Source organism: Pelodiscus sinensis, chromosome 21 (genome assembly GCF_049634645.1).
Source record: "Pelodiscus sinensis isolate JC-2024 chromosome 21, ASM4963464v1, whole genome shotgun sequence".
Lineage (NCBI taxonomy): Eukaryota > Metazoa > Chordata > Testudines > Trionychidae > Pelodiscus > Pelodiscus sinensis.
In genome coordinates this window covers 5,689,267-5,714,170 of record NC_134731.1, presented here as the reverse complement: position 1 = coordinate 5,714,170, position 24,904 = coordinate 5,689,267, and the positions used below count along the sequence as shown (strand labels likewise).

General features: G+C 41.5%; 1 protein-coding gene across 2 annotated transcripts in view; it reads right to left on the bottom strand.

The window, feature by feature from the left end:
- Positions 1-4,997: 4,997 nt before the first annotated feature.
- The window catches only part of CLTC (clathrin heavy chain), a 54,546-nt gene continuing 34,639 nt past the window's right edge, over positions 4,998-24,904 (bottom strand). The window contains exons 12-33 of one of the 2 annotated variants that reach the window (XM_075904695.1): positions 24,360-24,524; positions 24,069-24,249; positions 22,436-22,599; positions 20,579-20,704; positions 19,785-19,927; positions 18,919-19,153; positions 18,258-18,380; positions 17,991-18,136; positions 17,549-17,732; positions 16,893-17,085; positions 16,103-16,260; positions 15,769-15,933; positions 15,474-15,581; positions 15,122-15,289; positions 14,297-14,446; positions 13,482-13,613; positions 13,190-13,300; positions 12,768-12,938; positions 12,317-12,538; positions 10,920-10,940; positions 7,506-7,581; positions 4,998-6,025 (exon numbers count right to left, since the gene is read on the bottom strand). In XM_075904695.1, coding sequence (XP_075760810.1) covers positions 5,901-6,025; positions 7,506-7,581; positions 10,920-10,940; positions 12,317-12,538; positions 12,768-12,938; positions 13,190-13,300; positions 13,482-13,613; positions 14,297-14,446; positions 15,122-15,289; positions 15,474-15,581; positions 15,769-15,933; positions 16,103-16,260; positions 16,893-17,085; positions 17,549-17,732; positions 17,991-18,136; positions 18,258-18,380; positions 18,919-19,153; positions 19,785-19,927; positions 20,579-20,704; positions 22,436-22,599; positions 24,069-24,249; positions 24,360-24,524 — 3,267 coding nt within the window. In that variant the 3' untranslated portion in view covers positions 4,998-5,900. The remainder of the gene's footprint in view (positions 6,026-7,505; positions 7,582-10,919; positions 10,941-12,316; positions 12,539-12,767; positions 12,939-13,189; positions 13,301-13,481; positions 13,614-14,296; positions 14,447-15,121; positions 15,290-15,473; positions 15,582-15,768; positions 15,934-16,102; positions 16,261-16,892; positions 17,086-17,548; positions 17,733-17,990; positions 18,137-18,257; positions 18,381-18,918; positions 19,154-19,784; positions 19,928-20,578; positions 20,705-22,435; positions 22,600-24,068; positions 24,250-24,359; positions 24,525-24,904) is intronic. The other variant, XM_075904697.1, reaches the window with a different exon arrangement.

Genomic DNA, 24,904 nt, shown 5'->3' with positions numbered 1-24,904 from the left:
GGGGAAAGCATAGGTAATTGCTCAGCATTGCTTAAGTGGCTCTTGGGGGAAGCACAGCAGTGCTTTCTATAAATAAGATGAAAGGCAAGGGGAAAATGAGGCACAGAAAGGTGCAATGATTGGCCTAAACTCACCCAGTGAGCTGGGGCAGAGCTGAAAAAGGAGCTATTGTCTGAGTCCCCATCCAGTGTCATTCCCTGCAGCACTTCACAGAGGGGACCTTAGAAGGTTGCTCTGGATGAGAAAAATGCATGGTTCAAATTCAGTCTGGCCACCAAAGCTATCTGCTGTAGGTTTAGAGAAACCACTAAGCATCTTGCAGGTAGACTTTAGGGCTGATATGGAAAGGCTAAACCTAATGTCTGGCAAATACAGAACCTATGGGGGCACTGAACACATGGCTATATTGCAGGAGTAAATAGACTTGTGATTAGTTTGATTGAAACTTCAGAGCTATTTCCTTAAAATACCACCTCCATGTCCCTAAGTTAAGTGCTCAGTTATTACAATTGGGACCATAAGTAGTTAGAATAACTGGGATGCATTAACCAATCAGAGCACTGTGGTGTACTGACTAGGCCACATCTTAGGAGACCTGGGTTCTACTCCCAACTCAGTCAAGTGACTTCCCCTCAGCTTGAGTTTATTTGTAAGATGGGGAAAGCAACAGTGATTGAGATCTACCAATGAAGAGTGCTGTAAGAACTGTCATCTGAAATCCACTGCTTAATCATAGACTACTAGGACTGGAAGGGACCTCAAGAGGTCATCAAGTCCAGGCCCCTGCCCTCATAGCAGGACCAAGTACTGTCTAAACCATCCCTGATAGACATTTATCTAACCTCTTAAATATCTCGAGCTGGAGATTCCACAACCTCCCTAGGCAATTTATTCCCATGTTTCACCACTGACAGGAAGTTTTTCATCATGTCCCACCTAAACCTCCTTTGCTGCAATTTAAGCCCATTGCTTCTTGTCCTGTCCTCAGAGGCCAGGAAGAACAATTTTTCTCCCTCTTCATGACACCCTTTTAGATATCTGAAAACTGCTAGTGTGTCCCCTCTGTCTTTTTTCCAAACTAAAGAAGCCCAGTTCTTAGTCTTCCTTTGTAGGTCATGTTTTCTAGCCCTTTACTCATTCTTGTTGCTCTTCTCTGTACCTTCTCTAATTTCTCCACATCTTTCTTGAAATGTGGTGCCCAGTACTGGACACAATACTCCAGTTGAGGCCTAATCAGCACAGAGTAGAGCAGAAGAATGACTTGTCTTGCTCACAACTCACCTAATGCATCCTAGAATCATGGTTACTTTTTTGCAACAGTGTCACTGTGGACTCATTGCCTAAAGGGAGATTCCCTGATGGCCATAGAAGCCTTCTCTAGTTAGATTAGCATAACTTGCTGGTACTTCCCTTAATATTGAAGGCAAAGGGATATACTTTTAGAGTAACAATGACTAGTGTGAGTTGCTTAGTAGTTCATAGAATTAGTGTGCTTTAAGATTATAGGAACCAAGTTAACTTAGTAAGAGGCTGCTGTAATGTGCCTATCAAGACTGAACGCTACAACCGAAGAGGAAGAAAATATCCTGCTATCTGGGAGTCAGATTTGAGACCAAGTTTCAAATCCTATAAAAGTTGGAGAGGATACACTAAAGAAAAGGCCTCCCCATAGATCTAAGCTAAGTCAAGTCAGAAAATGCACCCATGTTTGTGGAGTATATCAACTCTTCTAGTCTGTAGAGCACTCAGCTCTAAATCTTCAATTGAGTTATGGCTGAAGAGTAGATTGTGTGGCTACCAAGTTTAAGGAGCCTTGTTCAGATACATCTCAAGTCTGGTTCAGAAGGAACTTAAAGCTATGTGCCTACTCTAGAGGCAGGCATGGTTAAATTCTCTAACAGTGCTTCAGATCCTAGGACTTATTTCAGGTATCAAACCAGGACAACTCCCACACCCTGAAATGTAACTGACTCTACATCTATAGGAGAACATGCACAGCTTCTCAGAATCTGAACTTGTCAGTTGTAGCTATTAAAGGCTGAAAGCCAATAAGTTAACCAATATTTAACATGCCTCCTTGAATAGTTCAATTACCCAGCTACTCTGTCATCCCAGGTGGTGAGGCTGGCAGCCAGCATGCTCTGGCCCCACTTCTGAGGAGATCCCTGCCACTTGTGGCTGCTGCTGCCACCTCTGTTAGAGGCAGTAGTGTTGGGTGCCAGGTGGGAACTGGTCTGCAAGGGGGAGCCTGTTTAAAAACCAGCTCCCTATCACCCCATGCTGCTACCTGTTAGAGACAGCAGCACAGGGTGGCAGCAGCCCCTGCTGAGGGGCAGGGGCACACAGAGAAGGGTCTGAGCTCCCAGATCTGCTGCCAGTCAGAACTGAGGTGGGCTGCTTGCTCATCTGACTCCTAATAAACTTTAAATTGAGAGCTGGAGCAGGGATAGGTCCTGGACCTGGCCCAAACTGGGACTGAGCTTGGTTGCCAGCCAGCCTGCTAAAAAGTTTAGTGGGAGGAGGGAGAGAGAAATGTCTGTAGTCTATAGCATTACCCAGTAAGCAAGAGTGTATAGGTTAATTTAATTTACTGTATATTACAGGGATGTAATAGTGCAATCAACTTAGTTGATGGTGAAGTTTGCATAGCAATAAGTTAAACATGCTTTAAGAAACTGTAGGTGAAGATTGAACTGTACCCGAAGTGGAGTGTGCAGAGGTTTCTCATGCGGGTACTGTACACCCATTCTTGCTAGATTGTCTGCCCTTCCTCTCTTCTAGCTAGTTCATCCTCTTTTATTGCAATCCAGAGGTTCAGATGCAATCTTGCTCACAATAGAAGAGACCTGCCTCCAAAGCTTGTACAATTATGAAAGTAACAACACATATTCCTTTTGTACTAGTCTTCCATCAGGCAGCTACAAGAAGTATAACACTGTTGTAGGCCATGGTTATGAAGTATCTGTTGCCCAGTTACTACTGGCATTACTAAACCTAGCTAACTTTTCTCCTACTTCAAGTTTACAACTAAAATAAGCTGTATTCTGTTCCTGATAACCCCCATGCTAGAGTAGCACATGAGCATACCCTGTTGGCAGCTCAAGTGCAAGTTTAATTAGCTTCTCATTTACCCAGTAATACATGGCACAAAACAGAGGAGAGACTTCCCCTACTAGTCATATGTTTACTTCAGTTGGCTTTAGGCTAAAACCAGTTATGCCAAAAATGGAAGTTTAGTCTTTCATGACTTGGTGTTCTCCATGATCACCTAGAGACAAGTCTGAAGGCCTTGGGTAGCCCTTAGACATAATTTGCTTTGTCATGGCACTTTGAAGCAATTTAACTTCACAACTCCTCTGGCTGTGTCTACACTGGCAAGTTATTCCAGAAAATCAGCCGCTTTTCCGGAAAGACTTGCCAGCTATCTACACTGGCCACTTGAATTTCTGGAAAAGCACTGACGATCTCATGTAAAATCACTGCTTTTCCAGAAAAGCTATGCTGCTCCTGTTTGGGCAAAAGTCTTTCTGGAAAACTGTTCCAGAAAAGGGCTAGTGTAGACAGCACAGTAGTGTTTTCCACAAAAAAGCCCCGATCGTCATTTTCACAATCGGGGCTTTTTTGCAGAAAAGCGCGTCTAGGTTGGCCATGGATGCTTCTCTGGAAAGTGCTTTTCTGGAAAAGCATCCAGCCAGTCTAGATGTGCTTTTCCGAAAATGCTTTTAACAGAAAACTTCTGTTAAAAGCATTTCCAGAAAATCATGCCAGTGTAGACATAGCCCTCTGAGTTTGATCATTTACAGCTATTTAGATTAGGGGAATTTTGAGCACAGATGTGTTAAAGTTTCCAGCTTTGGCCAATTAGAAATTGTATTTTAGATAAAGGGGACCTAACCAAGCCTCTAGCTGCTCCTGTAAGACATGTAAGTGAGAAAAAGCTTGGTGCTCTGCAGGCAAAGGCCCACCTTCAGAGCAGCCCATGTACATGTGTCTGTGCACTCCAAAGCTCAAGATTTGGGCGATTCTGGGCTAGAAAAGCAGATTCCATAGCTGGGGGCCCCTTTCAGAGAAGGCTATACTGCCAGCTTCTCTGCACCAGAGGGCACTCATCTGTGGTTAGGTAAAGGAATGACGACAATGTGGCATTAGGGAAGTTGTCACAAGCAGCAAGGCACTGCATGGGTTAGGTCTATCCATCAAAGCCAACACCTTAAATGCACTTCAGAAACCGAGAAGCAGATTATGAAGTACTGGTGACATGCCACCACAGAATCCTTCGATTCTGTACCAGACCAAGTTTTCTGATCAACTCAAGCAGGTCTCTGTAGAGCATATTTAACTTAGTTTTAAGGGGACAGACGTTTCAGATTAAAGTGGTAAGGAAAAAACCTATGGAGGGGAACACGTAGATTTGAAAGTGATTTCAGCAGATGTTGGTTTTAAACAAAATTCTTAACCAGCAACTCTGATATTAAGTGTGCTATGGCTGAAATGCAAACTTACCAAGTAACTCAAGCTATGTGTATCAGTATCTCTAGCCACAGCTGTATTCAAATGCTTACTCAAATATGACAGTATTCAGCATTGTCAAACATTTAAGACAATTTTATTTGAAGCTAAATATATTAAGGCAACTTAACATACCTAAGACATGATTTGTCAATTTAACTGAAACAGACTATAATCTTAAAGTATCTCCCAGTTAAGATGCTGTAGCTGACCAATATGTAGCCAACTTTTTGAAAAGTGCTATTTTTAAGTCTGGTATAGTCCTCGCTGCATAATCCATCAGTGCAAGACACCACTCTCCAATAGCCTCCATTCTCACCATGTGTTTTGCTAAGATGACGGCCTCTCCCTTTGATCAAGGAATGCTGTCTGAACTTGGGTCCCTTATACCAAGTGAATCTACCAGAATAGTTGGTTTCAAATGGTTGGATTAGTTTGAGAGAAAGATTAGTTTGAGAGTAAGATACATAAGTGAAACTACCACTATACAGGATGTCCACAGTCCAGTAATTTATTTTTTTAAATTTGAGTAATTTCAAATTGCACAAACAAAACTCAACAGCAATATTTTGTTTGAATTCTCTCTTCTGTACACTCAAAACAGTGATCTAAAACACCACAATATCCAACATACACAAACCTCAGGGCAGGGTTAGTAAATACACAGATTGGAATCATGGTGCTCTGTTCCTGAATGGAATGACCCCACAAAAAAAGCACAGGATACAGCACAAACGTAAGGTCATCTGTTACATATGGAGTGAGCAAAACACTAGCATTTTCTATAAGCAAAACTGGAAAACCTGCATATGTTATGGGAAATTTTACTCATTTTTTTTTTTAAAGATCAGGCAAGGTTGTCCATTCGCATTAAATCATTTTAGGAGCTATGCAATCCAGAATAGGATATGCTGATTAGTGTTGTCTGTCATCGGCAGTCTTGCAAGTTCAAATACAAATAACTTTGCATATACAATGAGACTTAAATGCATTTAGAGACAGTACATACTGTAAGCGGCACATACACTGAACGCAAGATTCAATATTTGAGTTTAACACTACAGAGTGCAAATTGGAATCTCCACAACTCACTGTTTAAATGTTAAGAAGCAGTCCTGCCAAAAAGAAAAAGCAAAAAAGAAAGCCCACTTGAATGTTTAAGCTATTCCCCTTTCAAAAGTAAAATCTAAAATGACATGGAATGTGAAAAAAGATTCGACATAAGTGTGATCCAAACAGTTTGCGCTAGAAAACCATAGTCCTTCATGAAATAAAGATTACAAGAACACAAGGCAAAATGCTTGCTTTTTCCCTGTTTGAGTTGAAGCTGGGAGGGACGGTGGAGTTTCAGTAAGAAAATATGCTAGCTCCGGATTGATTTGCACTGCACCTTACATGGTGTACCCGAAGCCAGGCTGAGGTTGCCCATATGGAGGTGCGGTGTAGCCATAGCCAAAAGGTGCTTGTGGGGGAACTGCAACACTGGGTCCTGCTGTCAACATTAGCTGTGGCTGACCTAAAAAACAAGAGCAAGATACCTGTCAATGTGACTTAGATTCTTCTAACTACTGCAGCAGTTTACCTCATTTCTACTCCCCCAGGAACTATAGGAAAGATGTACAAGTTACAGGAATGCTGAATACAGATTTAGGAAATCTCATTCCTATCTGGCTTCCATTGCCCGAGAAGGTCCTGACTAGCTTATTAGGAGCCACCAGCATATTCTCTAGAGGAAAGCCTTTAAAACTTGGTTTCTTCTTGAAGAGTATACTTGAGTTGAGGCTTTAATGTCTAAAAGACATTCATAGTATAGCTGGCAAGAGATGGAATAGCAAATAAGTTTACTTCCCTATGATGAGGGGAGGTGTTTATCCACCATAACCTACTCGTCCTATTCTACTCTCACCTCCACCCATCATCAGTTTGGATTAGTCTTGATTCCATTTTAAGTCATGGATTGTTTACACAGTGGCTCACCACAAATCAGACTCCAGCCTCAAATTTATACCCAACACTCAAGTGATGTAACCACCTTCCATATATTCCCAATTTATCACGGTCTTGTAATGAGACCACTGAAGGGTAGCAGGCTCAGTGATTGTTCTCCTGAAAGGCATCCCTGCTTTTTTTCTTAAATACATCAGGGAAAGAGCATCTGTTCTAACGTTTGTTTGCAGAAAAATCTACAACTGAAAAAACAGCACCTTAGTGCCATATTTGCCACAAGACAGGGTATTGTCTCAACATGCTTTAACACTGCAAGATTCTGCTGAATAGTCCAATTAGTACCTTAACTCCCAAGGTGACCCAGGTTAGTAAGATCCCTGAAAACATTTAAGGCTATAGAAACAGAAGACAACCATCAATAGATCTGGATCCAAGGAGAACTTAGTTTTGGAGAGGCAAAGTTCAGATTGCTTGGAGTATTTAATAGTCAGTGCCAGTGACTAGTTGACTCTCATAGCAGAACATGTTCTATTTGGCTTCAAACAAGTTTAATCATATGGTAGTGCCCAAAGACCAAGCAAACAGGACCCTGCACAAAGGAACAGACATTCCCTTGTCCAAAAGGCTTTAGTTTAAAAGCTACACATGGGAGGATCCCATACTACAAAGTAAATGGTGTCAGTGGCAACTGTTCCTTTTTAAGTTTGGGTGGATTCAGTTAGGGGGCCATAAACTAAGTGGGAAGATAGGGGTGGAATGCCTAGTCCTCTGGCCTGTGTCTAACATTTACCTTGGTAAACCTTCCAAGGAGTTGGGGTATGCGCTATCTTCAGCCAGTCTTCTACAAGAGCAGTGAATTAAACTGCTCGTCAGACTACGGATCTCAAACCAACACCCCTCTGCTTAATTAGCCCTGAAAGTGGGAAGCATCTGCTATTTCTTTAGCTATGGCTAGGAGAAGTGGGTTGTCCATGCAGTGTTGACCAGAAGCAGTATCAATACCAATATTTAATATGATTAATAGTGGTAAGTAAATCAGAAAAGGTTACCATAAACAATTGGTTGTGTTTCTGTAGCTTGTTCCTCTTCCTTTCTCAGTGACTCTGAGGCATCCAGTTTATCCACCTGGAATACAAAGGCCCAATAGTTAAACCATCTTTCTATCTAGGTAAGTGTTACTTATTTTTCTGGCAGAGACGTGGAAAAGCCTTCGTGTAAGTTAACCACCCTCAAGGAAAGACCACTGCTTACAAATTCAAGTAGCAACATTGGTACTGCTACAGTTAAGCTGGTCTCAGCATTTCCATGAGAAAGTCCCCTTGAAGGGCTGAAATTTGGCAAATAAGGTCCCAGCTGGGGGAAGCTGGTTAGGTTATTTAAATCCTTGTTCATGTTTAATATGCTAGAAGGAAAGCTCACTGGGGTCATTAATGCTCCAGCAGCTTTAGAACACAGAGAAAGTTTGTCAAGTTTGATGTGACAACATAAGATTGTTCAACCTAGTACACGTTTAGCACCACACTGCAACAGAAGTGTGCAACAACTGGAAGATGGTCAGTTCTAATGCACAATAAATGAGAAGTCTCGCTTAGTTCAAGTGTTCCTGACATCTCCAGGTCTAGAATTTAAGAGACCATTCTTAGGGCACAGAATAGTTGTGACCAATTATAATCAGCAGTATCAATCCATTACAGCATCTGACACCACTTGAGCATCAAGATGTTAATTTCACTAACAACCCTAGGGGAGAGCCAGTCTTAAGACTTCAGATGCAGTGAATGCATGCAGCCTTAAAGCAGTCTTGTAGCAAACTATGGGGCAAGCTCTTCAGAGCCACACTGCACAGAAAGCAACGTATCAGAGCCTAGGTGCTTAAGTGCCCAGCTCCCACTGTAAAAATCAGCACATGGACAGACTAAGTATCAGAACTAATTTTCAATGTTTGGGGGCAAGAAGTCTTTTCACCCTGACCATGTTAGGGTTATTGAAGGCTAGTTAGGTGCCTATTATATATTAGTGTACTCTTGCTTTTAGCTGGGTAGTCTCAGTTTGTTCTGGGGAGAGAATAGCTTTGTAATAGTCATATATAAGCAGCTTCCTATTCTATACCACTTTAGTATGAGTGATCTAGCTAATGCTATAGCATTAGCTAGTAATAAGTCTGATAGCCATTAAGTGTTCTACATCTTATGGTATGGAAGATGAGTAACTCCAATAACTTCCTTAGATAACTTCGAGGAAACTACTGCATGCTGATGCCACTTAAGTATTGACATGTCAAAGGAACAACTCAGACATGCAATCTTTAGAAGAGGTCATATTTGTCTGCAATGTGAAGCAATCCTGAAGTCACTTCCCTAATGGGTACTCCCAAACTGATGCCTCAAGCTACAGCAGATGTTCAGGACCTTTAAAAAAGTGTTGCCAAACTGAGCACATGAACTAGCATCTGGGCAACCATTCTGACAAGCTATCCTTCAGACAGAGCAAGTACGCTACATTATGGAGTCCAGGAAGGTTTTATGAATCCATATATTCATGTGACCCCAGTTGCAGGCCACAGTCCAATACTTGTATTTGAACTCTGAGAATTGAAGCATCTTCTGCTCAAACACTGATTGGGGTAAATAGAACACTTTTTGATAGGTTATCACTGAAATGCTTTGTTGAAGTTGTCGAGTTAGAGTCCAGAGAAAGAATGGCACTAAGTCTTGACGAGTTATGTTCAGTAGTAAATCTGTTCCCAGAATAAAATGGGATTAAGCTAGAATAGTGAGGAGGACTGGAATGCTCAAGCATAGATCCAGACAGGCTCTGCATAGGACAGTGGGATGTTGGAGGAGCAGCAGCAGCATCAGCTAAGCAGAAAATTTCAGGTTCCCACACATGGCTAACCCTTAGCCCAGAATATTCTGTTAAGTCTCCATTTGCCCTTCCTTTATCTGAACTGGCTTTGATGCTGTCTCAAACAGAGCTTCATTACGAACACAAGCTTGTTAGAGGTCTGAGGCCAGTGACCCTTATACATCCTTTGATTTAAGCAATGGGTTCAGTGCCTGTTACATTGGTATTGGTATTAGTGAAATACAACTGCTTTAAAAAGGCTTTTCCACCAAGACTGCAATAAGCTGCAGAGGAAAAGTAGTAACATGCGGTCAATGTTATTTTGGTGTTATGTGTGCATGAAAAAGAGGCAAGAGTACTGAAGCAAGTAGTGAGATTGGAAAATGACTGCCATACAGGCTCCCCCCAAAAAAACCACACGCAGCCCACAGCAATGCTTTGTAGCTTCAGGAGTAGTGGGATGTAATTGCAATGACTGTTGTACATGCTCAGTTTAATATGCAGACACTGCAGTTCAATTACCTTTTTTCCACACACACGCTTTCTGCCTCAACTACTAGCTGCTGCAGGACCTTACAGTATGGCATTTTACTCAGGTTAGCCTTGAGTTCCAGTGGTGATCAAGAGGATGAGTCAACCAGCAAAAACATTGTTTGCACTAAAATCAGTCTTCACGCCACTATTGCTTGCCCTTTGCCCAGCCCCATTTTAACAGACAAGTGTCATTCTTAAACTACACCAGCAAGGCTCATGTTCCAAGGAAAGTTGGGAGTGCATATAGGATACAGATGGACTGAAGCTTTAGGATCTGCCCTGGGCATAATTGAGATGCAACAGGCAAGTGCCAGAGAGGCCTCAAAAGCAGTCAGGTTTTAGCATTACCGCTTAAGGGTTTTTGGTTTGAGGAAGATAGCAAGAGGCTGGTTTTTAGGGAGCTAAAAAGCCCTGAAGGCAGTCTTCACTTTTGTTCTACTACAAGGGATTTGTCAGAGGGGAGAAGAGAACAAGACTGGACACAACAGCTTAAGTTTCAAGTTACTGCATGGAAACAGACTAGCACCATAACAACTGGAAACCTGAAGAAACATGAGGAAAAATCTCTTCTGAAGCAGCTAGTATCTATTCTGCCTACTATCAGCACACACATTAGTAAGAATCAATGAGTCAGACTGGATCACAGTCCTTACAAGTTTCGGTGTACATTCTTTAGCAATTTTCACAAAGCATACACCTATATTGTGGCTGGAGTTGGAATAGCTTTAGTTATGGCTTTTTGTAGAGAAAGTTGCTATTGCCCAATTCCTACTGTTTGCACAGTCAATTTCTTCTACACAGTATTGGTCAACATTAGTATCAGAACAGTACTCGGACTGTGATCCAACTGAGCAGCCTTCTGCCCTTCCTAAAGAGTCTATTAGCCGATTAGTAGCAAGTGCATCTACTATTTTTCCTACAGTTCTAAGTATTGTAGTTTTTAAAAGCTTGCAGAGGCTTTAGTGAGATTGTTGGGGAAAAAAGCAGTAGCAGCAGTGTAGTAAAGGTAGGAAGAGGGGAAAAAAACTCATGCAGTTTTAGACTTAGTCCTCCAGACTTAAATATGGAAAAGAATCAACTTTCACCTTTTCCTTTATTGCATCAACCTGCAAAGAAATTCAGAAGTGCAGCTTAGAAAAAAACCAAATTCTGTACATAGCACATAATGGTAGAATGAGCAACATAAGAATCAGGCAAGAAATAACTTAAGGTGCAAGAGGAAAAAAGGAGTAAACACTAAGGACGCTAGAAGTAACTGCTTCAGAGGTTTGTATTAGTTAGCAAATCTCAGTGACTGGTAAGTCAAACTAAGACTAAGATAATGCTGCAAGAGCATTTATACTGTAATACATACACTAATCCCAATACAAGACTAGTATGCTCCATCTCAAAAAAGGTAACACTGATATTAGTTTGGACTAGTCAAAGTATCCCATAGCCACCCACAAGAAACATTCAGCATAACACTAACTATGAGTTGCTTTCAACCAAAATTTCTTTGCACTAGTTTGACTTCAAGTGGCTCTAGAATTGCCCCAAAAATAAAGATTCCTTTTGAAGATGAACAGGCAAGTCTGTGCTACCAAATGTTTCTTTATTTTGCTTTATCACTCAAAAGCCTGGTAGCCCTCGCAGAAGTTTTACCATTTAAAAAAGTCCAAAAGATGCATGGAAAGTGACCTAAAAAACCCAGCATAGCTGAAGTTGTCCAAGAAGAAACTGGTGACATTGAAACTGAAAATCACTACTAAAAAGCCAAACAGAAGAAAGTTAAATAACTTGTGGCTTTTTCCTGAAGGTTTACACATGTAAAGTAAACCCTTGAGGGGAAAAGCATTGGGAAAATATATAGTCTGTCAGATTTATCTGGACAGTCTTGCTGGAAGGAAAGCATCCTGAAAACTAAAGGAGTGTTTCAAACAAAAACAAAAAAAGCAAGCAGAAGTGAAAAGAGGCTAGTTAAACTACAGCGGAGCATCTTCTAGCACTAGAATAAGTGTCCTTGAATGCATGTTTGGGTATTTTGCTTCCTAGCTGAAGTTTGAGATTCCATCCCAAAAATGAGCCTGGATTGACACATTACAATTGGTCGTTGCATATTTTGCTTCCTGTATCTTTTGACTAGCCAAATAGTTGCTGAGTTACCCAAAACTATTTTCTTCATTGAAAGTTATGGCAAACATGTTTAGATTCAAGAGTATCCAAGCCATTCCACTCCTATCCACCTGGAAATGCTAACCCATAATACATGGTAGTTTCCAGACTTCCACAGTTCAACAAGGAGAAAGTTTCACATCTAGAGTCACATGATGCATGTAGCAGGAAACTAGGTGCAGATTCTGCTAACTTGTAGCTAGCCAACTGAAAATAAGAATGAACATGAGACATTTGATAAAGCCAGTATCAATATTTGTGGCAGGTGAACAGAGTTTCTAACAGCAAGTGACTATGAAGATCTCATTGTCAAACTAACAGCTCCTACCTTGGTCAAGTACTCCTTCATGACCTGAATAAAGTAGGGCATGGCAAAGTCCATGATGTTGTGCCTCCATGCAGTTTCTAAGACAACATCTGGCCTTAGAAGGTCATAACAGGTGAAGAGACAAGCTCCAAAACATTCTCTTTTTTCTTCCTGCAAGAACCACTGCAGCAATTCTTCTGCCAACTCTGTATCTTTGGATTCTGACGCATATTGCATTGCATCCTAAAGGAACAAAAAGCCTCATTAGAAACACCTAACAGTGCAGGAACATACCGACACAGGGTCTTTTGGAATAGATCCAAACTTAAGTGTCCTACTTAGAAGACGGAGGCTTCCAAGACGCACAAAACTTTAAGCGCTTTATACCAGTGGGGGTGGGAATCACTGCTACTAGTATTAAAGTAAGCCAGGTGAAAGATACATCTTCATAGCTGTAGTTTCCCAGTCTTACCTTATACAGTCTGTCTTTCTTGCAGAGTTCGACACTTTGTTTCCAGCGATTGTTGCCTTTAAAGAGATATGCAGCAATTCTTCTGAATTCAATCAGCTCATGCTTCTCTAAGCGCTGAGCAAGGGAAATGTTGTCAAAGTTGTCATAGGCATCTATGGATGTCCTAAGAGCCTGAATTGGAATAAAATTAGACATTCAAGCCTCAGTGCTTAACAGTTTAAGGAAAGTTAATCAAATCTAGGTTGAGTTACAGTTGAGCTGTCGGCATTGTTCCTTTTCTCAAACCTGAGTATTTTCAGATCTGAAATAATCCTAGTGTTATTCTAGTTAGTGGATGCAAAGTTATGAATTGGTATAAGTCAGTAGCAGTTAACATGCACAAAAGGTGTTTTAAAGAAGGGCAGCACTAAATTCAGTCTTACCTGATAGTCTTCTTCTATAATGAAGAGATTATTCAGAGACTCATTCACTGATTTGTTGTTGTGGTTTTGAACTGAGCGCAAGTAGGGTTTAACAAGTGGAAGCTGTTTAACCTTCAAGAGAAATGAGACTTGAGAATCCTGAATATAGCAAGAACACTCAAACTTGTAGAGGTTTGTCAGCGCTACATTCACATCATTTGACTGGAGTTGAGAGGCAAAAACCTTTACATGCAGCCAACTGCTTTGTCTCCACTTGCAAAGTCTGTTTCAGAAAATAAAAAACCCAATTTACCTTACTGAAGAAGTTTACAGCACGAGTATGATCCAGCCGGGGAGAAAGCACCATCAGCAGATCATTGAGCAACAAGGGTTTAAATTCCAAATAAAACTGGATTGCTTTGTAATACAGCTCCACATTGGCCACCTAAAATGCAGATAGCATCAAGAATTATTTATCAGATATTTACATATTCTATCCTGTTTAGAGATTTCTGCATAGGTTTCAAGCAAGTTACCTGAAACATGTGCCTGCAGGGCTACTAACTGGCCCAGAAAAAGGGGGGGGGAGAGGAGGAGGAGAAGAGACGAGGAAGGATGGGGCCCAAAGGGGCCTGGAGTTTCTGGCTGCTACTACTAGTAGTGGCTGGAGCTCCGGACCCCTTTCAATTGCTGTGGAAGCACCAGAGCACTTCTCTGCATGGCTCAGGGTGTGGGCAGTGCTGCTGTCTGGGCTGTGCCAAGGGCTGGCTGCCTTCAATCCCACCCCTTCTGGGTGGTAGAGCTGTCCACCTACAAACTTTACCCCTGTGTGCCTGCCAGCATTAAGAAATTCAGATTTGCTCAGTGTACTCTTTTCTATGGTTTGATTAACTATTAGCTTCCAAAAAGCTATCCAATCAATCATTTGTGCCATTGTAAATCTGCTAGGCATTTACCATGTATCCAGCATCCCGATATAAGCATAAGATAGTGATGTAGAGGAGAAGAGTTATGCTGAAACTAGTACCAGTTCTTTAGCTAGGATATTGTCTCATCAGAAATCCATTAGCTAGAATGCCAATCAAGCCATGCAGAATGGTGGGGAGACATCACAGGATCAGTCAGTACCTTGGTGATGATATCTTTGAACTGTCCTTCTTTCCATGCATCAGTTGGGTGGTTCATCATTGTGATTATGGCATTATCGTACTCTTCATATTTATCGTACAAGAACACCAGCTCTGCCCAGAGATGGGCTTGTTCTGCAGCTCTTAACACCTACAGAAAATTAAGTGTCAAAGTTAAAGGTCAATAGCTCAAAAGCTAGAACTAAAGATGCTATAATTGACTACACTATTACATTATCTGTAAGCTTTTGCTTATAAGTTGACTACATGCATTTCCTTTCCCCCCTTGCCAGTAACTTTAGCAGGCTGGCTCAGTAGGTCTGGACCCCAACCCTAGTCAGGGGCTGCTGCCCTCCCTGCCTTTAGAGGCAGCAGCACAGGGCAACTGACAGCCAGTCCACATGGGGAGCTGGTTTTTAAACTCCAGTGCCATGTGTCCTAGGGAGGGAGGCCAGAGTGCATGGGCTGGCAGCCCCAACCCTGGGAACTCTAAAGTAGTTGACTAGCTGATAATTCACGAGGTTACTCAACTATTCAACTAATAGATATTTAACATCCCTAGCTAGAACAGGCCTTTATGATCTCATCTGACCTCCTGTGTAATATAGGCTCGTGGATTTTGACCTGCCATGACTAGCTTTCAGCTTCAAAAATACTCAGTAGCTTTAGAGCACTGATTTACTTTCAATCTTGGTATTTCATTAGTGTTGATGCTTACTGGATCAGGTGGTTTTATTAGGAGGGAGTCTTTAGTCTTTCATAAAGAAATGAAATTATTCTTTGTACTACCCAGTACTGCTTAAATGCACCTGAATTCAAGACTTGCCTTGGGAATGTTGACTCTGGACCAGAAGAGTTCCAGGTGCTCCCTCATCTTCTGGGGCTTGAACTTTGAGTAGAGAATGGCTAGCTCTGTAAACATTCCCATGTGCGCACGCTCCAGTCCCAGCGCAGCCTCCAACATAGTGATCAGCTCCTCAAAGTAGCCACGATCCTTAAGAGACAGGTGCAGTTAGAGACAAGCTATAGCAAGAAGTTAGGAACTAATGGATAAAAAGACAGCATGCTAACTTTGAAACAAAAGTGATCCCATCACCGAGAGTTACAATAGTATTTATGTAGGTATGCTTTGGTTGATGCTTGTAGTATTAGAACAAACTTAGTACAGGTCTTGTTACCTGGTAATAGTTGATGAGCTCTTCCAATTCGTCTGCATGCACTACAATATGAAGTCCACACATCTGGGCTAGACGGAACTCTTTCCCATCAACACAGGCAAAGCAAACCTGAAATTCAGGAATACATGAATTTTAGACAAAACTGAAAGACAGCTCTAGCTAGCTGTATACTGAAGAGTCCAGTCAAAATATGTTAGGATTTAAGAAGCTATCAGTAAGACCCCAGAGGCAAGCTTCTTTGATCTTTCACATAGAGCTGAAGCGTTTAAATTTTTTTAAAAGTGGGGCAATTTACCTCTTTCCATGTTCGAGTGCTGTTTGCTTTCCTAGCACCATCAACAGCTGCCTGGTATTCACCTAGGTGAACCAATGTGGATGCCAAACGGCCAAAGTTTGACACATTATTATACAACAGCTTAGCAGCATCGTACATCTTCTCATCGTAGCAGCGATCACCAACCTAAGATTAAGTTGAAATATTAGCCTTCCAGTCAAGCTACAGAACAAATTTCAATCTCTATAAAATTCTAACATTAGAGCCATCCCAAAGTTTGAAGCCATTAAAACCCAATACTTGCTTGGCAGACCAAAGCTTATGACAGCTAGAGAACCAAAGAGCAGGAACTCACTTGCTGTATGTGAGCATTATTAGGTCCATTTATGAATTCTTCCAGCTCAGCTAGACGATTTGTCTTAGCAAGAGCAAAAATGAGTTCTGTTTCCACATAGGACTCCCGGGCTTTTTTGCGTGCCATCTGTAGGTACTTCACCAGCTCTTCCCAGTTTCCTAGGTGAAGGAATTTCACATTGTAGGTGATTCAGAGAAGATACCATTTTTAGTTTGAGCATGACCAGGACTGGAAATCTGTTAGTTTTACAACGATAATTTCTGCAAGTAGCAAACATGACTGTAGCCAAGACTAAAGAGTTTACCACTGAGAGTGGCCCAGCTTCTCATGCTGGTGACTAGAATGATCTGAGTCTCCCACTACAGGAGATATTTAGAGCTCTGTAACTTGCATTTTATTTTGCTATTGTTATATAGTTAAAAGCAATACTCACATTTCAAAAGCCCCGAGGGTGGGGGGGAAAGCAGCTAGAATAGCTGCCCAGGAGAGGGCAGTAAAAACTGCAGAGGAGCTGGTAGTGATTTATAGTCATTTGATCAGCCATATTTGAAGCTGTCAACTTGATTAAACTTTGATCACTTCAGTATTAAGATACAAGACAAAGCTGAACCTATTTCTTTAGTTCAGCAGAATTTAATACAACCCATAACACTAGCAGGTAAAAGCTTGATTGTAGGGTCATTTCAAGGACTACAACAGCTTATACATGTTTTGGTTAAAGTTCAGAAATCTGGACCTACCAGAATAGCACAAGAGAGTCAGTTTGACTATAAAAAGCTAGATATCTTACCGCTAGCATTGGCAGCTTGAACAACTTCCATGTAGGAGGAAGGATCATCTGCTTTAATGTAGGAGTCAATTGCTTCTTTTACCATCCCTTTCTGAAGCTGAGCTTTGGCAAGCTGACTCCACACCGCAGGCTCATTGCAGCGTTCAGCAAATTCATATGCACGATCCAGGTTTCCAATGTGCTCAATCAATACCTGAGGAAGTGGTAGCAAATCAGTCACCATCAATACAGACATTAGTCTTGCATTCCCAAAAACTAATGGTTGTACTCAAGACACTAGTTTGTTTTCTTTAGACTAGGGAGTAAATCAAGTTGTTGGTTGAGAGCCAAAGCCTCACTAATGCTTAGCCCAAGTGTCCCAAGAACAATCTTCCACCTTCTGCAACAAGTCTGAAGGGACAGCCTAAGAAAGCATAAGCCTAAACTCATCCCTTTAGCTTCACTCAAGGCTTGTATAATCAAAGCTGAGACCAAATAAGCCCAAGCAGCAGTAGTGAGGTGACTGGTCCTGCCATCTTTGAAAGGCGATTCTACTGTTGGCAGTCCCTTCAAAAATGATGGGCAGCAGCAGAGCCAAGAGGTGTCACCATTTAAGGCTTCTGCTGTCTCAAGAGCTGAAGAGATTTCCTAACAGAAGAGATAAGAATTTAGGATACCTGCACAGCTGAGGTGTTGACATCAAATTTCCTGAAGATGGCAAAAGCCTCCTCAAAAAGTTCGTTACTGATAGCAATGTTTGCAATGTCTGGAGCATCATAATTATCTAGGCGGTTGATATATTCCATGACACGAGTACGGTCTGCTTTAATAGCTGTGAGAATGAGGAGGTTTTGCAGGTTCCTAGCAAGACAGGTGAGTGCAGAGTCAGTTGCTTCACCCATTAAATTACTGGTTAGTGTTATGAAGTCAAGGACTTCACCATCCTAAATTCCCATTCCCAAACCATGAAGTGTTATGAACTTAAGCAAATACATAAAAAAACTGTTTTTACTCCACAAAGCAGCTGGAATTTACACTGCAGCAAGCCTCAGCACAGAGCTAGACTGCTTCTGTGGAGCCTACTGAAGTTTCCTTTGCATGGTTTAGAGTTTTACCCACCTGTGTTCACTGAACACAGAGTTATCAAGAACTATTTTCTCCAACAGTTCAATGAGCTCATTGGGAAGATCAGCAGTCATGAAAGCTTTTACAGTAACAGATACTTCTTCAGGGTCCTGTGTCTCAGACAGTGCAGTCTGCACAACCTACAGACAGGAGACAAGCCATAGTCAGCAAGATACATAGTCAGCAAGATACAACTACTTGGCCCTCAATTATAGCTTTCTGTGATTAGGTTAAGCAGCAGGAAGTTGAGGGAGGCTATACCTGGTCAATAAGTGGTCTTCTGTAAGGATTGCTTTCCAGCAGTACACTCCCCCACAATTCAGGATCTTTACGGCGAACTAAGTAACGCGAGAGGCTCTTGAAAAGGGAGTTTTCATTGCATACCTAAGAGACAAGGCAGATAATGAAATAGTACGGAATTGCTTAAGACTTGCTTTATTTCACAGAAATAGGGTAGAAGGGACCACAAGAGGCCATCTATTCTAGCCCCCTGCTCAGCTTTGGAAAGTGCTAGACAGTCTTCCAAGAAGAATTATATCTTCAATCTTGGGACTGAGAAGACCAAATTAACTTCTAATTATGTGGTGTGAGTTTGGCAGTAAAATAAGCTCATTTCAAGACTCATGCCAGAAATCCCAAACTTTGACACATTATTTTGTCTCTGGAATGTCACTCACTGTTGTCCTATTTGCTCAGATCCTTGGAAGTATTTATTTTGATGAAAAAGTAATGAGTAATGGGATTTTTTTATAAACTGGAGGCAGGGAATAGAGTACATTATGCTACCGTGATGCTAGTTAATTCCCACTTGTAACTTCACTGCAAACAAAGTGTCTGCTTCTGCAGTTAATGCACAAGTCTCTTCCCAAGAATCAGTCAAAGTTTAGTCTGAGTCCACCCTGAACTCATTGAATATACGCACATTAATAAGCTCCAAGTCACACTGGCCACGCTCATAAGCCACACATGCCAAATGAGGGTCTCTCTTCTCACAGTACTTTCCCACAACACGACTGTCATAGTAGGGATTCTCACGCAGAAATCTTTCTGGGTTGTTGTTGCTGTCTATGTATATTTTAGCCAGTGCATTATGAGTAGCTGGCTCCTCACAACCCTCATGAATTCTTGCTTCTAACCATGGAAGAAGCAGTTTTAGCCTAAAAACAAAAAAGGTAAGTGTTATGAACAAGTCTGCAGGATCTACCTGACAAAGACCTCTCCAGAGTCTCCCTGAAGTGTCTACATATAATTCATCCTCCTTTCCTTATAAGGAGTATTTATCTTAAATCTCTATTTAAAGCCATCTAGTTAAATGCCAAAAACCAGAGCCACCTCCATTAAGTCTTAATTGCCAAGCCAGTGAAGTCTCCAGATTAACCTCTGGAGTCTACAAGATTAGGTACCCTTTCCCATTAGTCTCAACCTACAATATTCCATACAAGACACTACTGAAGTAGTACATAAAGCTGAAGACAATTTAAGACCCGATGTTCATAACATTTCAGCAAATGTAAACTTATTTCCTGTATTGGAGCCAAAGTATCCCTAAAACAAACCCAAGAGAAGTCTGTTGCAGTAGCTTTTGATTTCAAGTTCAGGGATAAACGTTACATAAGTTTATGTAACCTCCTGTACATTTAAGTCATTGTAACAAAGGAGTGGCCTTTACAGGTTTTGGTTAAAGATTAGGGCCTAACTTAATCAGAAGGTACTGAAGTTCTGAGGGAGCAGCCAAATTGAAGCCAATGCTAAAGGTGTACCGAGATGTTATTTGTTACCACTGAATACCTGTTTCTTTTTTCTACTTCTGCAACAAGCTCATCAGTGGAAAACTGGCCTCTCACAACTAGGATCAAGTTCTTTATCACATCTTCAGAACAATCCACATCAAGCAATCCTCCAATGACAACAGGTAGACGGCTTGGATTCACCTAGGGCAACACAAATATTATAATGATGAATTGGAGTACCAGCTATGGAGAGAGCATTTTCCTTCCCTGAGAATCTAGCAGTTCATACATGTTCTGCTTCAAGTGGGCCTCATTTTCTCCTAATCTGACTCAGACAAGTTGAGAAATCCATGCATCAAACCTCACCAATCTGAGGATTGGCAAGAGCTTAAGTCAGAGTTCAGCAACTTGGCTAAGTTGACGTGTTATTCTAAAGTTTTAGGCCATTTTAGCAGTCCTTAAATGCAGCAGCTACTACCAGCTTGTGGGGTAGTTTGTTGTACAAACAAGAGAAGGAATTAAATCAAGTAGTGTTTGTGAGGTTAGAATCCCCTTTCCCAGAAAAAGGGTTTGCTCACTAATGAGGTGGCCAGACAATCACTTGTTATGAGGAAGGCCTGCTCATGTTCTGAAGATTGTATAGCTATATTGAGTGCACAAAGGAAGTTACATGGTTAACACCCTCTCCAAGTCTGACAGCAAACTTAAAGTAAAAGGATTTAGAACATTAATGTGGCATTTGTTGGTACTACATGCATGTGTGGCCATGACTGTCCTTGTGAAGAGAAACTGGATGAGGCCATATCAAGCCATTTGGATAGAAACTTAAGTCCCTCGACATTTGGTCCTTACCTTTTGTACATAAATCTCAATATATTTTTGGAGGTTATTTCTGTACAGGTACAGCACAAGATCATGGACAAAGTCAAAGCGATCACACACAATGATTAGTGGTAACTGGTCAGTCAGTTTTGCTTCCTGCAAAGAGCAGAGAAAAAAGTGGAGCTATGAATACACATTAGAAGACTGGACAGTGGATAAGTAAAGCAAGTCTGAGGAGATTGTCTGATCAGAGATAAACATTAAATTCAACTGATTTGGTTTCCTAAACTACTTTACCTGACTGCATGTTATCATTATCAGTTCTTTGAAGACATGCACATGTAGTGAATTGTCAATGTTTACACCTAGTTATACCTAGAGCAAAAAATCTGAAGTCTGTCATGGATCCCTGAGACACCCACATCTACAAACAGTTTTACAACACAGAACAATCAGTATTACAAACCTAAGCTATACTTCAGCATTTGTGAATTGCCACTGGCATTGAGTGTGTAGGATTAGCACTCTGGGATTGCAACAGGAGGAGTCTAACCAAAGAGTTGAGGATGGAGCTGGTCTCAGTCATGTGAGACTACTAGTTGGGCATAGATTTGAGCTCATTACTTCAGGTGTGATGTGAGCATCTCTGGAATCCAAGAAATCTATTGTTTGTGAATTTAGTTAGGATGTGTATGCAGAGTCACATCTGCCTTAAAAGCCTACCCAACTACTGCATTGACTCACTGACTTGTGGCTGCAGAGGTCAAAGTCAGAGCATGCATCAGTAACTTGTATGTCCAAAGGCCTATGGGAATGAATGCCCCAAAATTATCTGCCAAAAAGCAACATGTTTAAAGGTAGAATGGGAGCCAAATACTGTACATTTAGAGTACCCTGACTAATCAACCTAATCTGAGCTGCTGGAAGTTGCTTAACTGGCACATCCCAGAATGTAATTCTACATACAAATTGACACTGAAGGATCTAGCCAATGGGGAGACCTATACTCAGATTTACCTGGTACATGTCCTGCACATTCCACAGACACAAGGAACAGCACAAAAAATAATAGCTTCCATCAGGAATTTGACAGTAACCATGGAAGATAATATGTCAGATTGTAAACCAGCAAGTCACACCACCTTCCCCCTATAGCAACTTCTCTTCATTTAGTTTCCAGAACACTAACACAAAACTTCTCTACATGCCAGGTGTGGGACTGTTGAGCAGATAGCATAATACACCTATTGCTATTTTTATAGCTTTGACACAAATGGCTATCCTGCCAGAACAAAAAAGTGAAGCTAGTCCGATTGGCAGACACTTTCATAAACAGTGTAACAATGCCAACTGGCTACCAAATTTTTTTTTTTTTTAAACTTTGTACATGGTCTCTTTCCATCCTCAAACCTGATGGAATATCATTAATTCTCTAAAAAACATTTCACACCACTGTCCCATAGAATTGAAGCAGGGGGAAGGGGAGGAAATATTGGCATGGAAAAGAAAACTAAACAGGTAACTTTTAGAATGTTTTCCATTCATAGTTCATGTTAATTCCAACTGGCATCATATTTCAGTTAAGACTGTTAGCATCATAGAGGTGGACATGTTCAAGTTAAGGAACAGACTGGCTCAGCAGTATCCTCCAATACAGATTAGGGTAACACATGAGGCCTGAAGAACAGCTTTCATCTTCCCTATTTTACAGAAGGTCTCCAGATTAGAACACACCTTAAAGATTAAGAACTCTGCTTTGAGCTTTCATATGTGCAATCTAGTGTGTTCATGGTCAAAATATCCACCCCTACTAGGACAGCACAGAGTGACAAGTAAAGCAATCATGCTGCAAAGGAGCCACACTGCAATGCTATTCAGACTCTGTACCTTGAGGAAGTTTTTAACACGTTCTGGATCATAGCAATTGCTTTCTCTGCAGATTCTTTCCACTTCTTTAATCTGCCCTGTCTTGCATGCAGCTTGGATATATTTGAAGTGCACATCTGGGTCCTGGCTGAAGTTTACAATAGAGCCCAAGAAATAAAATAGACCTTAAGGGAAACAAGATTTAATATTAATTGTCTTAATACCAAATTAAGAGTTGATTATACAAGAAGTCTTAGTTTGGCTCAAGTCTCAGACAGTAGCCATGGGATACCCAGACATTTGAACTTAGTTTCTTCAGTTTGAAGACAGAAGGAACATTGTAGCTCAAATGTAGCATAATTTCTTCGGAGAGCATGCGCAGAAGATTAAGGCTGTGTGACTGCCATTGCCTGCACTGCTCCAGCCAGCCCACTCACTAGGGTGTTATACAAGTCCAGTTGCTCCAGGCAAGTAATGAAGGTTGAGTCCAGTCCAATTAGGAAGATTCACTTTTTCCTTCCTCTTGGCTGGCCAAGAGGTCCTCCATAGTCAAGCTGTGGCTGCATCATGGTGCAAGCACATAAGTCAGCCATTCACTCTTTCCCATGTTGAGAGGATGGACTATATGGCACACTTTGGAAAAGCATTCAGCAGCTCTGTTTCCAACATGGTGTCTGGTAGGTACTTTAAGGGAGCAGTGTTCAGCTAGCTCAGTTTTTTCTTGCATCTAAATGGTCTTGCACAAACTTTGCTCTTGCTCTGCAGTTTACACTTTGTTGAGGTAGGAAGTTAGCTGACCATCCAGCTGGTTTTTAATGGGACAGACCCATATTGAAGCCCTCACAAGTGCCCTGCTTTTTTATAAAAGGGACAAACTATCCTGTATTTTCTACTGCCCTACTGGTCAATCAGTGCAGCCCCAGATGCCTTGTTTGCCCTAGTCCCCAGCATTCCTTCTTCCTCCTCCTGCTGAAGCCAGGAGCTCCAGGGCCAAATGCCCAACCCTGACAACCCGAAAGGATTGGAAGCTAGGTGCCTCATCTCTGGGTCATCACCCCTCCCCCCTGATGAAGCCAACAGTGGCAGGGAAGAATCCCAGATCCCCAGTATTCCTCCATGTGACAGAAGCCCATGAGCAGGGGGTACCAGGGATGTTCCCCAAACTACAGTGCAACTGCAAGTGATAGCGCCACACCTCCTGTCCCCCAGAGGCCCTCCTTCCCCACTTGACCTTGGAATTCTAGCACAATGGGGGGGGGCAGGAAGATTACTGCAGGCTTCACATTAAGCATGTTCAATGGCAAGTTCCAAAAGTTTCTCCAAGTGTCCCATGTTCAGCACTGGGAAATATGGTCACCCTACATAAAGGAGGGCAGTGACTAAAGTGCACACAAATAGGATTAAGGTCCAACATTATGTGCAACTGCCAGGTCAGATGCATTCTGGAATATGCACTTCTCTGAAGTCCACTGAAGTGGCCAGAAGGCCAATACTTGATAGCACTGCCAGAGTCTGTTTGGCTAGACATCCTGTTCACCTTTGACAGAAGGGAGGTGTTCCCTTATACAAGGAAGTGAGATGGAAAAGCTCCCCAAAGACTTAACACCTGTTTAAGGGAAGTAAGGCTAAGCAGAGTACTCCTAGCACACCTTACCTTCAAAGCTCTTAAAAGACTCAAACAGCTCAATAAGCGATTGGGTTGACAGCTGTTCATGGTATTTTGAAGCTACTTGAACACAGATCTGAAGGTTTTGACGAATGTTAGCAGAAAGCATGGCACGCAAGCACTCCAGAGAGTCTTCTACTGACAAGGAGCCAAAATAATTCACCAGCCACTAGAGAGACAAGATTATGTAGAATCTTTAAGTACCAATTTTAAAGCTCAATTATACTGCATTTGATTAAGATCCCAGAACGTAAGCTATACAGATTTTGGATTCTTTACCTCAGGATTGAGAAGATGAGTGTGGACAACTGCACGCTTGATATCATACAAGTCAGTGAAGTGTTCTAATGCTCTCTGCAGCAGGCCAGCTTTCTCACACAGCTGTGCAATGTGAGCCCGGTCATAATGAGTAAACATCTGGTTTCCCAAGATAGCATCTGCAACCTATAAAGGGTAAAGAGTTAAAACAAGATGGGGTTTACTCTCCTTAATGTCCAAACTCCAGAAGTAACCTGTATATGCTTAGATTAGTAGCTACCTGGAGTAGCTGTTACTACCTAAATCAGAATGAAGTCTAGTCACAGGATCTTCTGTAATTCAATTCTGAAGCAGTTATTTAAGATACTAGAATTAGAGCCAGGATTAGTGGTAGGTTCTTACACATGAATTTGAGACAGACTTTTTTTGGTGGGGGAGGGAAATAAGCCAACAGCTTCCTTTATCTTATTTGAAGATTATAAACAGGGAAGTTGTCAGGACCTACTTTCAATAATTAGATTTAGGCAAGTTATTAATTATTTCATTTTAAGTGTTTCAGAAAGTTG